The sequence below is a fragment of the Lonchura striata genome, chromosome 28, assembly GCF_050655825.1.
Source record: "Lonchura striata isolate lonStrDom1 chromosome 28, ASM5065582v1, whole genome shotgun sequence".
NCBI classification, from domain to species: Eukaryota; Metazoa; Chordata; class Aves; order Passeriformes; family Estrildidae; genus Lonchura; species Lonchura striata.
This window is the reverse complement of record NC_140730.1, coordinates 6,891,688-6,904,798: the sequence shown is the minus strand read 5'-3', so window position 1 is coordinate 6,904,798 and position 13,111 is coordinate 6,891,688. Positions and strand designations below refer to the sequence as shown.

General features: G+C 59.7%; 1 protein-coding gene across 2 annotated transcripts; it reads left to right on the top strand.

Annotated features, from left to right (window-relative positions):
• Positions 1–247: 247 nt before the first annotated feature.
• On the top strand, positions 248–12,449 carry KANK3 (KN motif and ankyrin repeat domains 3). 2 transcript variants are annotated; one of them, XM_021528197.3, is made up of 10 exons: positions 248–359; positions 5,593–5,667; positions 5,938–7,674; positions 8,192–8,291; positions 8,432–8,629; positions 9,129–9,216; positions 9,549–9,768; positions 10,104–10,246; positions 10,492–10,692; positions 10,777–12,449. In XM_021528197.3, the coding sequence occupies exons 2-10, from the start codon at positions 5,631–5,633 to the stop codon at positions 10,960–10,962; spliced, it is 2,910 nt and encodes a 969-aa protein (XP_021383872.3). In that variant the 5' UTR covers positions 248–359; positions 5,593–5,630; the 3' UTR covers positions 10,963–12,449. The 2 variants fall into 2 exon arrangements, with proteins under 2 accessions (XP_021383872.3, XP_021383871.3); XM_021528196.3 differs by lacking the exon at positions 248–359 and adding an exon at positions 1,137–1,258.
• Positions 12,450–13,111: the final 662 nt, after the last annotated feature.

Genomic DNA, 13,111 nt, shown 5'->3' with positions numbered 1-13,111 from the left:
CTTGGCTCATCGCCCCAGACTTCACCTTTCCTGACCTGGACAGAGAAGGTAAAGCCACACTGCAGGGGACCCGGCCATTTCTTCTCCAAGCACCCAGAGTATCGTCAAGTGCTATTCCAAACCTGCTTTGGAAACCGATTGAGGGCGTGAAATCACCAAGTTCATTACCACAGGATGCTGAGGAGGCCAAGTATGCAAATGAATTGGAGAGGGAAGAGGTCTGTCAGTGGAGGTAGATTCATTAGAGCTATTAAGGTACTTCCGTCCGGATGCAAACCCTTTCCCAGGAAGTCCCCAAACTGCCCGCCAGCAGCTGGGAGGGACGTCGGGAAGCACATCTTGTTTCTCCTGCTCTTCCCGTGAGTAGTGTTACAGAGAAGTGCCAGATATGGAAAAATACCCGTGAAGTTCGGAGGTGAAAAGGAAAGAAAAAGCAGCAAATTTTTTTGCTGAGGGTTTCAGCGCTGAAAAGGTCCCAGCAGTTAGTGAGGGCAAGCTGTAAGGGGGGGAATGGCCGGGGTCCTTACGGGGTGGGGGAGAGCCCAGAGCTCGCGGCTCAGCGAGCGGCACGGGAAGCAGGCGGGGAAGAAAGCTGGCAAGAAAAGGAGACAGACAGCCGCTGCTGGGACAGGGAGGGCTGCCAGGAACCCAGCGGGGCCAGGCCCGGGGAGCCCAGCCAGGCCCAGAGGCACACTGCTCCCGGCCGGGGGTGGGACGAGGGCGAGATGTGCGAGGGTGGCTGTGCTGGGGGAGCACGGCGGTGCAGCGAGCCGGACCCCAGCCACCCGCCGGGCCCCGGCCAGCAGCGGGGTTCAGCTCAGGGCAGAGGGTACCCCAGCGTCGGGGCGATGTGGGCAGGGGATCCCCCTTTCTGCAGGGTGACCGTCCCCGATGCGGACAGGTTAGCGAGAGCCCCGTCCCCAGGGTGACTGCAGTGGGCGCACCCCATCCCCGGGGTGGCCAGGACAGGGGACCGGGGGGTGACAAAGGGTAAGGGACCCCCTCCCCAGGTGGCAGAAACCGGGACAGCGATATCCCCTCCGCGGGCGGGGAGGAGCGGCGGGGATGCCGCGGGCGAGCGGCCGGGGGCGGTGCCCGTCCCGTCGGGCCCGGGCCGCTCCCGCCCGCCCCGCCCCGCCCCGGCCGCTCCCGCCCTCGGCCCGGGGCTGCGGCGGGCAGCGCTGCCCGGCGCCGCGGAGCGGCCCCGGAGTCCCGGCCCGGCCGTGCCCAGGCTGCAGCCCAGGAGCCCGGCGGCACGGTGAGGGACGGCGGGGGCCGAGCGGGACGGGCCGGGCCCGGCGGCGGCGGGGGGAGCTCGTCCCGGAGGCCGCCGCCGGCCGCGGCCCCGGGCGGGCCGCGCTGGAGCCCCGCGGCCGCGGCGGGATGGGGCGGCCCCGGCATGCGCCGCCCCGGGGGCGCCGCCCGAGCGGCCGGGAGCGGGAGGGGAGCGGGGCCGGGGCCGGGGCCGGGCCGGAGCTGGCGGCGGCGGGGCTCCCCGAGGTCCCGGGGCTGGGGACGGGCTGTCGCCTCGACGTGCGGCCGCCCGGAATGCGCCGCTGGCACCGCGGGGCGCTGGGCATCCCCCGAGGGTTGGGGGTGCTGATGGACTCCCAGGGAGCCGTGGAACCGCAGGGCTGGGGGTTCTGGCAACTCCCTGAGGTCCTGGGGACCGCTCCAGGCCGGGCGTGCTGTGGGTCCCCGGCTGCTGCAGCCCCTCTGCGGTGCTGAAGGGCACCGGAGCGCTGCGGGGCTCGGGCGCTCCGGCAGTGAGACCCCACCGTGGCGTTGTGCACAGTGCTCTGTGTGTACCCCAGCTGTACCTCGGCTCCCCGCTTATAAACTTAGTTTGATCTCCGAGCCCCTCCTCACAGCACGACAAGCCCAGGCCATCGCTATTGATGCGTGTGTTGTTAGCAGCCCCAAGGGAATCGGGAGGTGCTGGTGGAAGGTGCTGCTGGGCAGCTGTGGTGAGGGTGCGAGGAAAGGGTTTGATGTTCTCTAGTGAAGCTGTAGGGAGCCTATAGCGCTGTAGGTGTGACAGGGCTGGTAGAGCTGATCCCCGCGTGGGTAAGTCTGTGTGTGGACTCTACACCTGTAGTCTGTGAGCTCAGGGAGGTCCCTGAGGGGCTGGAGTGGCTGCAGAGCCTGGGCAGCCCCTTTGGCCTCCCAGCCAACCAGGCCATTGATGACGACAACTCCAGAAATAACAGTCCAACCCTGAAATTAGGCTGTTGAGATGATCAATTCCCTTTCCCTGGGTCAGCATTGTGTATCCACCCACCCAGATTCAGCTCCTGCAGGAGGAGTTCCAGCACAGACAGCATGGCCACGGTGGCCTCGGCAGATAGGCACAGGCCCTCCCATGCAGCCCCTGCAGCAGGGGACAGGGACAGGAGGGTGTCGTGAGCCCTGGATACAGAGCTGCACCCAGCCACAGTGCTGGCAGGTAACACTGCAGGTGACAAGCACAGCTGACTGCGAGGAGCCCGAATCCTGGCAGGCTGCTGGCAGTGGAGGAAGCTGTGTGCTTGCTCAGTGGTTTCCCTTTAACTTTGGAACAGCCTCAGTTCCAAGCTTCAGGGCTTATCGCCTGCTCAGCTACGAGGGAAGCATGCCTGGCTGAGATAAATCAAGTTGCACTGGCCAGGGCTGCTCTGGACTCTGTTCTTCTCACATTCCTCATGACCTCAGTATTTTGGCTCAGGAGGAGAGCCAGGGAGAACCCTGCCTGTGTCCAGCCCCGGCCCTGCTGGTGAAGCAGCTCGGGCTGCCCTGCAGCAGGTGGTTGAACTGGGCTGAGGGCTGCTACAGCTGTGGCCCCAGGGAGGAAAAGGGCCCAAAGGTCTCAAGCTTTAGGAGCAGCTCCCTCAGACCTCTCCTCTGCCAGTCCAGGAGCTTCGGAACCCCAAGGGGAAATCGCTCCATGAAGCCAGGGGTCACAAAGTGCTGCCTGCAGCTGGAGCTGGGGCATGAAGCCCGGGTGGTGCCTCGGCTGTGCCAAGGTGCCCAGCCTCCCTCATCCCTGACATGACTTCTGATTATAATCAAGCAGAGCAGCTTCAGTTTTGGCCCCAGGTTTCCCATGTTGGCATTGGTACAACAGCACGAGAGGAAAATACAGGTGTGAGCCCAGGGCAAAGCATAGCCCTGCCTCCACAGGGATGGTTGGGTGCCTGTGCATCCTCCTCCTCTCCTCCTCACTGCCAAGCCTCCCTACCAGTCCTTTGCTTGTACCATCCTACTTTTCTGTTGAAACACCAGTGCTAGAAACAACACTTTCATTGCTTCCAAAGAGAGTTGGGATCATGTAAGGGCTCCCCCCAGGGGTCCATGTGCCCAGATCCTTCAGCAATCTGCACCAGTGCCCAAGGGAGCAGCTGGAGCTGCTGAAAATCAGCCTTTGGCCCCAAAGTGGCTGGTATAATTGGCCCCAGAAAGACTTCAGCCCAGGGGGAGGGTGGCTGCCTGAGCAGTGCCATGGTTGTGGCAGCCAGTCCAGCTGGTGGTGACAGTGCCCGGGCCATGGGTGTGGGGATTCAACCTGCTGCACACTGGGACCACCTGCCCCCACTTGTCCAATCCAGCCCCACGCCTCTTCTCCAGTCCAGGGACAGTTTGCACAGCCCAAGGAGCCTGGGGGGGTGTTTGCACCTTGCAGGGGGGTTTGAACATCCTGGGGTCCCTGGGGCCACTTAGACATGGTTGGTAGCTGGCAGGTCCCATCACCATTTTTGGAGCTGGGTGAAGATAGAAACTCATGCCCTGGTCCAGCCCATCCCATCAGACCAAAAGAAATGGGGTCTGGAAGCAGTGGATGTCCCCCACAGTTGGGATGCAGATGCTGACATTGGCTGAAGGGGACATAGAGATGGCAGGAGAAAAGCAGCCTGTCCCCAGCTCAGTGCAGTGCTGGTGCAAAGGGCACCTCTGCTGCTGGAGTAGTGTGGGAGGTTTCCAGGCCTTGGCAGAGGAGGCTTTTCCTGTCCCCAGGCAGGACAATACCCAGGCTGGGCGGCGGAAGGGAGCTGCCGGCCACTTCCCCCAAGGAAACGCTCCCGCTGGCTCTGGCTCCTGTTGCTCTCTCTTCCTCTTTGATTTACAACGTGTGTGGAGCCCAGCGGGAAGTTTGTCCTGGCCCCAGCACTGTTTAATTACCTGCAGTAAGGGCCATGCAGAGGAGGAAGCCAAACTCTTCCCAGGGTGGGAGGGGTTAAAGGAGGTGGGGGATGTGTGGGACCCTCCTGGGCATGAGGCCAGCAGCTTGGAATGGTGGATGCCATCATGGAGCCGGGATGTTCCCAGGGAAGGTGGAATGGGTGCCTGCTCAAAGGTGGGATGATTCTGAGGGAGGTGGAATTCGGGATGTGCATCAGCTGTGGGTGGTTTGGCAGAGGAGTGGGAGAGCCCCAAAATCTCTCCTGGTGGCTAGTGTCGAGTGTCTTATCTCTGAGCAGTTGGACTTGGTGCCCAGCCCGAGCCTGGCCTGGCACTGCCTCAGCTGCTCTGCTGGCTCCACAGGGCCAGGAGGGCCAAGGGCTGGCAGCTGCGGCGCCAGGGCCGGGGAGTGGCTGCAGCATCGGCATGAGGGGCAGACGTGGGTGTTTCTGTGCAGCCAAGGCCAGATCCTGCACCGTTCCCTGGGCAGTTCTGAGCCTCAGCTTCCCTGAGGGCTGTGCCCAAGCCACCATTCCACCGTGGCATTCCTCCTCCCCTGCTTTCCTCTGAAAATAGCTCAGTGCCAAATGCTTTGCCCACCACCAGCTGCTCAGCCCCCTGGGCACAGTCATCAGAACTCTAGTGCCATGCACAGCAGTAATGGGTGCTCCCAAGGTGCTGTTGTCCCATCCTGCTCCTGCCAGGAGCACTTCACACCTGGGACCCACCATCCAGATGCTGCCAGATGTTGCAGAAGGTCCTAGCTCAGTGCTCACAGCTGGTCATACCCCCAGTCATGAGCTCACTTCTAGACCACAGCCATATCCTCTTGGCCCTCCTCCAGTGTGTCCATGCCTGGCTCCTGGGAAACCCAGGCTCCCATTTCATTCCCCTCTGCCTTATCTCACATTATGGACAGAGGAGAGCAGTCAGGTCCCTCCTGGGGGTCACTGGCCTCTCAGGACACCTCTGAGTTCTTGTGGGGCACCCCGGGTGGCAAGAATGGGCATCACACCCAGCACTGACAGGTGCTGGCAGCTCCCTGCTGTCACATGCCTTTGCCAAAGCATCATTTCCTTTTATCCCAAGCAAACTTCACACTGAGTATTGCATCTATACAGGTTTCAGCCTCCTTTTTTTCCTGGCCTGCTCCCACTGTATGGCCAAGCTCCAACTCGTGACCCTCGGAGCTGGCAGCACGGCCATCCCAGCTGAGCTGTGGGGCATTCCTTAAATGTACAAACAATCCTGGCCCCACAGACAGCACCGCACTCACCCAGCTCCAGTGTTAGCCCTGGGCTGGGGGAGGCCAGGGGACCTGGCAAATGGCAGGGGGCAACCAGAGGGCTCTCCCCAGGTGGAGGTCAGAGCTTTGTGGCTGCCTGGGGCTAACCAGCCCTGGCGTCACAGGGTTTAGCTGGATTGGTTTCGTTGCAGGTCGATGGTCTTCTGGTCAGCAGCATTCCTGGAAGAAGATGGCTCAGCCAGCACCCTTGAATCAGAACCTCCCAGGTAAAGAGAGCAGGGTTGTCACCAGGTAGTGACAGTGGAAGGGGTGCAAGGGGGGTGGCAGGGCTGAGCTGTCCTGTCCCATCCCAGTGGAGCTCGCTCCAGCACCAATCCTGACATGGACTGTGTGCCTTGTGCTATCCTATGGCACTGAGGGTACTGGAGACAGACACATCACACATCATGGAGGAGATGGCCCTGCAGGCTGTAAATTCCAGTATAACCCAGTAAGAAAAGCCAGCCTGTCTCCACTAACCGTCCCTTCTCTTGTAGATCTTGGGGGCCCATTCTTGTACCAGGACCAGGACGATGGAGAGAAGAGCTCATATTCTGTTCAAACCCCTTATGGCTTCCTGCTGGACCTTGATTTCCTGAAATATGTTGATGATATTGAAAGTGGCCAAACACTCAAGAAAGTGCCACTGCCTCGCAGGGTGAAAGGGTCCCGTCCAACGCCCAGCACGCTGCGCAGCCCCAGCAGCCACACCAGCGCCTGGACCTCCACCGAGTCCCTCACCTCCACGGCCAGCGAGGAGGGCAGGACTGCGCTGCTGCTGTCCCCGCACGGCCGAGCACCCCTGGAGCCTGTGAGCAAGCCAACCTCCCACCCCATCTCGCCGCCGCCAGTGCGGCTGCTCCCACCTCCCACCCGCAAGTGCCTCGTGTCAAACCCACGGGTGGAGAAGACCTTGCTGGAGACAAGCAGGAGGCTGGAGCAGGAGCAGGGCCGTTTGCAGGATGGTGGCGGTCCCTCCCACACGGGCTTCCCGGGTGCCCTGGGCCAGCCACCCCACTGGGTGCCAGTGGGTGCTGAGGGCCAGGCAGGCTGGGGCCGGGTGAGCCCTGGCAGCTCAGGGCGCAGCACTCCAGCTGCAGGGCTCAGCACAGCCCCGCTGCAGCACGTGCGGGAGCAGATGGCTGCAGCCCTGCGGCAGCTCCGAGACCTGGAGGAGCAGGTGAAAACCATCCCACTTCTGGAGATGCAGATCTGCGAGTTGAAGAGGGAGAAGGCCAAGTTGCTGGAGAAGCTATCGGCAGAGCCTGGCGAGGCATTGTGTCACCCCTCTGGCCCTGAGGCAGGGGCAGGGGGTGAGGAGGCACCCCGCACAGGGCCAGAGAGTGAAGCAGAGCCAGTGAAGGGGCGAACGAGCAAAATTGCAGAGCTGAGGAAGCTGACAGAGAAGCTGGCTGTGCCAGAGCGGAACATCAGGGCTTGGCCAGGCAAGAGCCCCAGGGTAGCTGACAGGCCGTGCCGCTCTGTGGCAGTGGGGGAGGATCGGGCCATGACAGATGCCGTCTTCTACTACCGGTCGCTGCAGGAGAGTGGGGACGCGCCAGACGGTGGCACACGGGGACGCAGGGATGTGGCTGTCTGGGTGATAGAGTCCTCGCTGGGGCTGGCCACTGAGGCAGAGCGGGAGCTGGAGCTGCTGCAGCAGACGGTGGGGCACCAGAAGGAGGTAATCACCCTGATGGAGGGGCACCTGCAGGAGGCCACGCGGGAGCTGGAGGAGCTGCGGCTGGAGGTGTGCGCCCGCCGGCCCCGCGGGCAGGTGGACAAGGAGGTGATGGCCATGCCGCAGGTGGCTGAGGCACTGGTGGAGGCTGTGGTAGCGACACAGAGCCGGGCAGCTGGCGACTCCCCAAAGACGGCGGAGGCAGGTGTGGAGTGCTGCCCCCCAACCTCCTGTGTCGCCGTGGACTGCCGCCCTGACGGGCGGGACGTGGCGGTCGGACCCGATTCAGCTGCCAGCTGCGATGACAAGGGCAGCCAGACAGATGTGGGCAGCGTTGTCCTGGCAGGAGAGGAGAAGGAGCCTGGTGTGGGTGAGGTGATGGAGCCTGGCCTGGTTGATGGCCTGAGCAGCCCCTCAGTGCTGGGTGCAGGAACAACAGGGGTGATGTCCCCCGTCAGCCAAGGCCCTGGGCTGGCTGCGCTGGAGATGACACACGGCAACTGGGACCCAGCCCCAGCACAGGACACTGGAGCTGCCCCAAGCCCTGCAACCGGTGAGTGTCACCAGGCATGATGCCAGGTTCTGGGTTGAAATGTTCTCCAGGAACGGAGGGGATGGCCTTGTTGGGGACAATGCCCGCAGGGCCAATGCTGCCCAGTGCTTCAGCAGTTGCCCATGTCCCTTCCCTGCCTGCCCGCAGGTCTAGTGGGTTTGGGGTACTTGGCTAGCTCCAGGAGAGTGTTTACAAGAGCATGTAGTGGCAAGACGAGGGGGAGTGGTTTCAAAACGTAGCTTTAGATTAGATATTAGGAAAAATTACTTACTATGAAGTGGTTATGCCCTGGCACAGGTTACCTAGAGAAGTTGTGGATGTCACATCCCTAGAAGTGTTTAAGATCAGGTTGGATGGAACTCTGAGCAACCTGATCTAGTGAAAGGTGTCCCTGATCATGGCAGTGGAGTTGAAGTGAGATGATCTTTAAGGTCTCCTCTAACTCAGACCATTCCATGATTCTAAAATTCTATGATTTTTGCTCACTGGCCCTTGATACTCATCTCTTTCCCTGCAGGAGCCCTGAAGTCCATTATGAAGAAGCGAGATGGTCCTCCCCGGAGCGAGGCAGAGGGCAGCAAGAAGAGCCTGCAGTTTGTGGGCGTGCTGAACGGGGAGTACGTGCTCAGGGGCTCCTGCCACCACCATGAGCCAATCTTGGTCCCCTGCATCTCTGTCCTGGGCTAGGACCAGTGGCAGGGCCTGAAGGGGGCCAGACTGGTACTGTGTTTTCACTGAGCATCCTCCCTCTGTGCAGGTATGAGAGCACATCCAGTGAGGAGGAAGAAGAAGCAAACAGCTCCTCTGAGAAGGCTTCCACTGACAGCTCCAACAGTTCAGAGCAGGGAGACACCGAAACCTCAGAGGAGGAGGCCGAGGAAGGCACGTGTGAGCCCAGACTGGAGTACAAGGGGACTGATGTGAGCCTGCTGGAGCCCCCCGAGGTGAAGGAAAAGTAAGTACCAGTGGAGAAGGCTCCCTGCTCCCTGGCCCTGCTCAGCTGGGAGCCATGGCACTGGCCCTGCCAGCTTGGGGCATCAGTCCCAGTTTCAGTGCTGCCAGTGGGAAAAACCCATTCAGCTGCAGAGACTATTCATCAGGAAACAATCCTTCCAGTTTCTTGGGTCTGCTAAGGAAAGGATGAGAGGCTTCAGATGCTTCTTTGCTGCAGAAGATAGTTTAGAGGGGAACAAAAAAACCAACAGCTTTCCATAGCATTTTTCAACAAAAGGAAAAAATGTGGCCTAAGAATGGGCGACTCGTGCCTGAGCACATCCATATAAGGCTCCGTTCTATGGCAGTTTGCAGAGGCAGAAGCACCCAGGGTGCAGCCATCGGATCGGGCTGGAGGTTGCACTCTGGGAACCTTGCAGAGAGTTACAGACACTGGGGACCTCACAGGTTTGATGGGGTGATGTGGCCCCACAGCACGGACATCCTCATGCTCTCAACAGGTTCGAGCTGAGCCCCAGGATGAGGGAGGCCTGCCTTATTGTCAAGACCCACCTGGGCCACCCAGGTGCTGCCAAGAGCAAAGAGGTGGTGAGTGGAGTGCTGGGGTGGGATGGATTGCTCAGCCCCTGCCAACATCCCCAGAGCTGGCCCTACTCAGAGAGGGGCCAGCAAAGCCTGGCTCAGCACCTTCCCCCAAAATACAACCCTTTGCTGCAAGTTTTGTCCAGAAACCCCAAAACACACGTGGACTCAGCTTAGGCCATGCCCAGCATGTGTTTGGGAATTCAGGGTCCTGCCTTCACCCACCCCCTCTGGAGCAGGGATTCTGCTCCCTGCCACCTGGGCTGGCAGCAGGGGGGGTGCCAGGGTGCGAGGGCATACAAAAGCTTCGGGGGAGCTCAGCCCCTCTCTGCCCACAGCTCGCCAGCAGCAGCCTGGTCCTTCAGGAGTGGTTCCGTCTGTCCAGTCAGAAGTCGTCCATCCCTGACACAGTTGCCAACCATCTCCTGGCCTTTGCTGAGGTCTCACCGGCTCTCCTGGCCCACGTGGTGAACCTGGCAGACGGGAATGGCAACACAGCTCTGCACTACAGTGTCTCCCACTCCAACTTCCACATCGTGTGGCTGCTGCTGGATACGGGTCAGTGCCTCCCAGCCCCAGAAACATCTCCTGGCCACCATCCTGCTGTACCTCAGTCATGTCCTGGCCCTGACAGCACAGATGAAAGGCACTGGCAGCAGAGGGGCAAGGAGAGCTGCCCTGGGCTGTGTCTGTTCATAGGTGTGGGGGTCAGTAGTCACCCCAGCCCATTTGGGAGCCCAGATTTCATGGGGGAGACCCATCAGCAGTTCTGTGCCTGTGGGAAGGTTCACAGCACCCTGGGCAAGACTGGGAGAGGGAGCCAGGCACATGGCTTGGTCCAGGTCTCCCGCCAGCCCTGCAGCATTCTGAGCCCCCTCTGCTGACTCCCACAGGGATCTGTAACGTGGACCACCAGAACAAAGCTGGGTACACTGCCCTGATGCTGGCAGCACTGGCAGCCGTTGAGCAGGAGGAGGACATGAATGTGGTCAGGAGACTTTTCAGCATGGGCAACGTCAATGCCAAAGCCAGCCAGGTTGGTATGGTGTGAGGGCCACCACATCTTGACCCTCCACACCCCCAGGCAGATGGCAGAGCCACGCTCCGCTCTTCCAAGGGCAGGACAATGGCTCCAAAACCTGGAGGTGTCAGTGCATGGGGAGGGCATCACCTTAGGAGCTCCTCCTGCCTGGCAGCAGGGCTGCCACAGCAGTGGTCCGGTGGTGTGGGGACAAGTAGGTAGCACAGCGGGGGCGGCCTGGCAGTGTCCCTTCCTTGCAGGCTGGCCAGACGGCGCTGATGCTGGCTGTCAGCCACGGCCGGCAGGAGATGGTGGAAGCCCTGCTCGCCTGCGGGGCCGACGTGAACCTGCAGGACGAGGAGGGCTCGACCGCGCTGATGTGCGCCTGTGAGCACGGCCGCCTGGAGACCGTGAAGCTGCTGCTGGCTCAGCCCGCCTGCGACGTCTCCATCGTGGACAGTGTAAGGTTCTGCCACTGGGCCTAGGCAGCCCACGCTATGTCCCGTCCCCAAACTCCTTTCTGCATGCTCTCCCTTACTTTCTAGGATGGTAACAATGCTGTTGCCATTGCGCTGGAGGCTGGTCACAGTGACATCGCTGCGCTCCTCTCCGAACATCTCAACAGCACGAAGGTGCAGGTACCCGTGAGTACCACATCACTCCCCAGCGGAGGGGAGAGGGCTGAGAGACAGACGAGTGTCTCCAGGAAGAGGCAGCAGGAGCAAGAGTAGAGCAGTACAGGTGCCACGTGCTCAGAACAGCCCTGCAGGCCCTGACCAGGAGTCACTGGAGTGGTCTCAGGCCACTGCACTCTGCAGCAGGGGACTTCACCAACAGCCACAAAGCCCTGGGAGTCCAAAGAAACCAAGTTAGAGTGACCGTGGGATGCAGCCAGGGGCCACCATCAGCACTGGGCTGTGATTCACATCCCCTCACTTGCCACCTCTCTGTGCCAAACCGCTCTCTGCAGCTTTAGTCCTGTCACAAGTACATCCCTGGGCCTCCCTCGCCTGTCTCCTCCACTGGATGTAGCTCACACGTGGCCACCTCACCACCAAGTGACCTCAGAGTGGGATATGCAGTGAGCAGAAGCCACCCCATCCCCTTTGCTCCCTGCCATGACCACCAGAGCTGTGCCACCTCTGAGCCCTCAGTAAGGAGGAACAGCAGAGAACCAACCCAGCAGAAACAGCACCTGGTTTGTGCTCTCTGGAAGCCGAGAAGGCAGCAGTACCAGTGACATGGAGCCAGGAGGGCAAGTGAGGGGTCCTGGCCCCAGCAGGGACACTGTGCTCTGCAGGCACATCCTGTACAGCAATGGGAGAGGGAATTCTGCGCTGGACAGGGGCTGGGAGTGTTTCCAGACTCAAATATTTGCCCTTCTTTTCTAGCATTTCCTTTCCTGGCTGAAATCTGATTTTTTTTTTTTTTCCTCTCTTCAAGCACACGCATACAAAGCAAAAATAATATATTGCTTGGCCAAGGGATGAAGTTCAACATGAAATTGCTTGAGATTTGATTTGCTCAATGGGAGCAAAACCTCTGAGTAGTTGGGGTTGTAGCCAAGTGACAAAAGGGGCTGAGGATGCATTTGGGGACTGAATCTGCCTATCTTACAACCCCCAGGCGGAGCAGGTCATTCTCCCAAGGAAGAGAGACCAATTACCTCCTGAACATTTCCCCAATTAGCCAGTCCCACAGACTCTGCAGACGGCTAGAGCCTACAGGCAAGTCCCTCTCTGCCCACTTTCCATCACAAAGGGGAGGAGAGCTGCTGAAGACAGCACCAGGAAAAACACATGGGCCAGGAGCGTTCAGAGCACACACGTGGAAGCTGCAAAGGGGAACATGTATGTCAGAGAATGTCTGTGCAAGTGTGTGAGCACCATGTGGGGGTGGGAAGAGGGTAAGGACAAGGACCAGGAAGAAGAAGGGTTTAGCATGGGAATGCAGCTCTGCTCTGAGCCCTTGACAAAGGTAGTATTATGCCCCCCATCCCTGTACCTTGGCCCAGCCTCCCCGTTTCTGACCCTGCCTGACCTGCTCTGAGCCAGGGAGCCCCACAACCCTCCCCAGAAACCTGCTCTCAGCTTTGCACTGGAGTTAATATACAGCGCTCGCTGCCACTGCTTAATACAGTACTCTGTTTACTGGTATTTTAATACTGATGTTTATTTTTAAGATATAAATAAAATTTAAAGTTATTTTGAATATTACAGTGACATTGCATCTCTTGCCTTCTTGTCTGGCTCACAACAAACTCTGGAGAGCTGCGGCAGAGGCACAGCCCCCAACCTGAGCAGGTGACCCCACATTCCAAGTCATTCACTGCAATTCTATGCACTTGCCACATCCCTCAGTCTGGTCTTCTTCCTGCTCAAGTGGCCCCAGGCAGTGTCCTTGCCCACTTCTTTCTGCAGCCCTGCAGTACCCCTGGTTATTTGTGGTGCTGATATTACACTGCATCCTTAAAGAGCAATCACCAGACCAAGAGTGAGGATGCAAAATGCCTCCCTCCTCAGGTGGCCAGGGACGAGGCTGACCCCACAGGGATTCTCCAGAAGCTCTCCAAGCCACTCTGTCCAAGTCACCCAGCACTGAGGGTGGGCAGGGGCCAGAGCAAACACTCCTGGGTCACTGATGAAACTGTGGGAAAATGAACAACAGCCACAGAACTGAACTCTGAGAGGATTTTTGGCTGCATCACACGAGTCAGGAAGCACAGCCTTGTGCTAATTCTGTGAAACTGAAACCCAAAGAATCACAAACTACATCAAGCAACAGCACAAACACAAGGGCTTTCTCCATGGCACAAACTCCACCTCATGTTGCCCATGAACTGCCCAGGGCACAACTAAAACTAGCAGAAAGGACAAATCC

Coding starts and splice junctions, on each gene's coding strand:
- KANK3 (XM_021528197.3), top strand. CDS start 5,631: ATGGCTCAGCCAGCACCCTTGAATCAGAACCTCCCAG. Junction 7,675..8,191: donor TGCCCCAAGCCCTGCAACCG/GTGAGTGTCACC, acceptor CTTTCCCTGCAG/GAGCCCTGAAGTCCATTATG. Junction 8,630..9,128: donor CCCCCCGAGGTGAAGGAAAA/GTAAGTACCAGT, acceptor TGCTCTCAACAG/GTTCGAGCTGAGCCCCAGGA.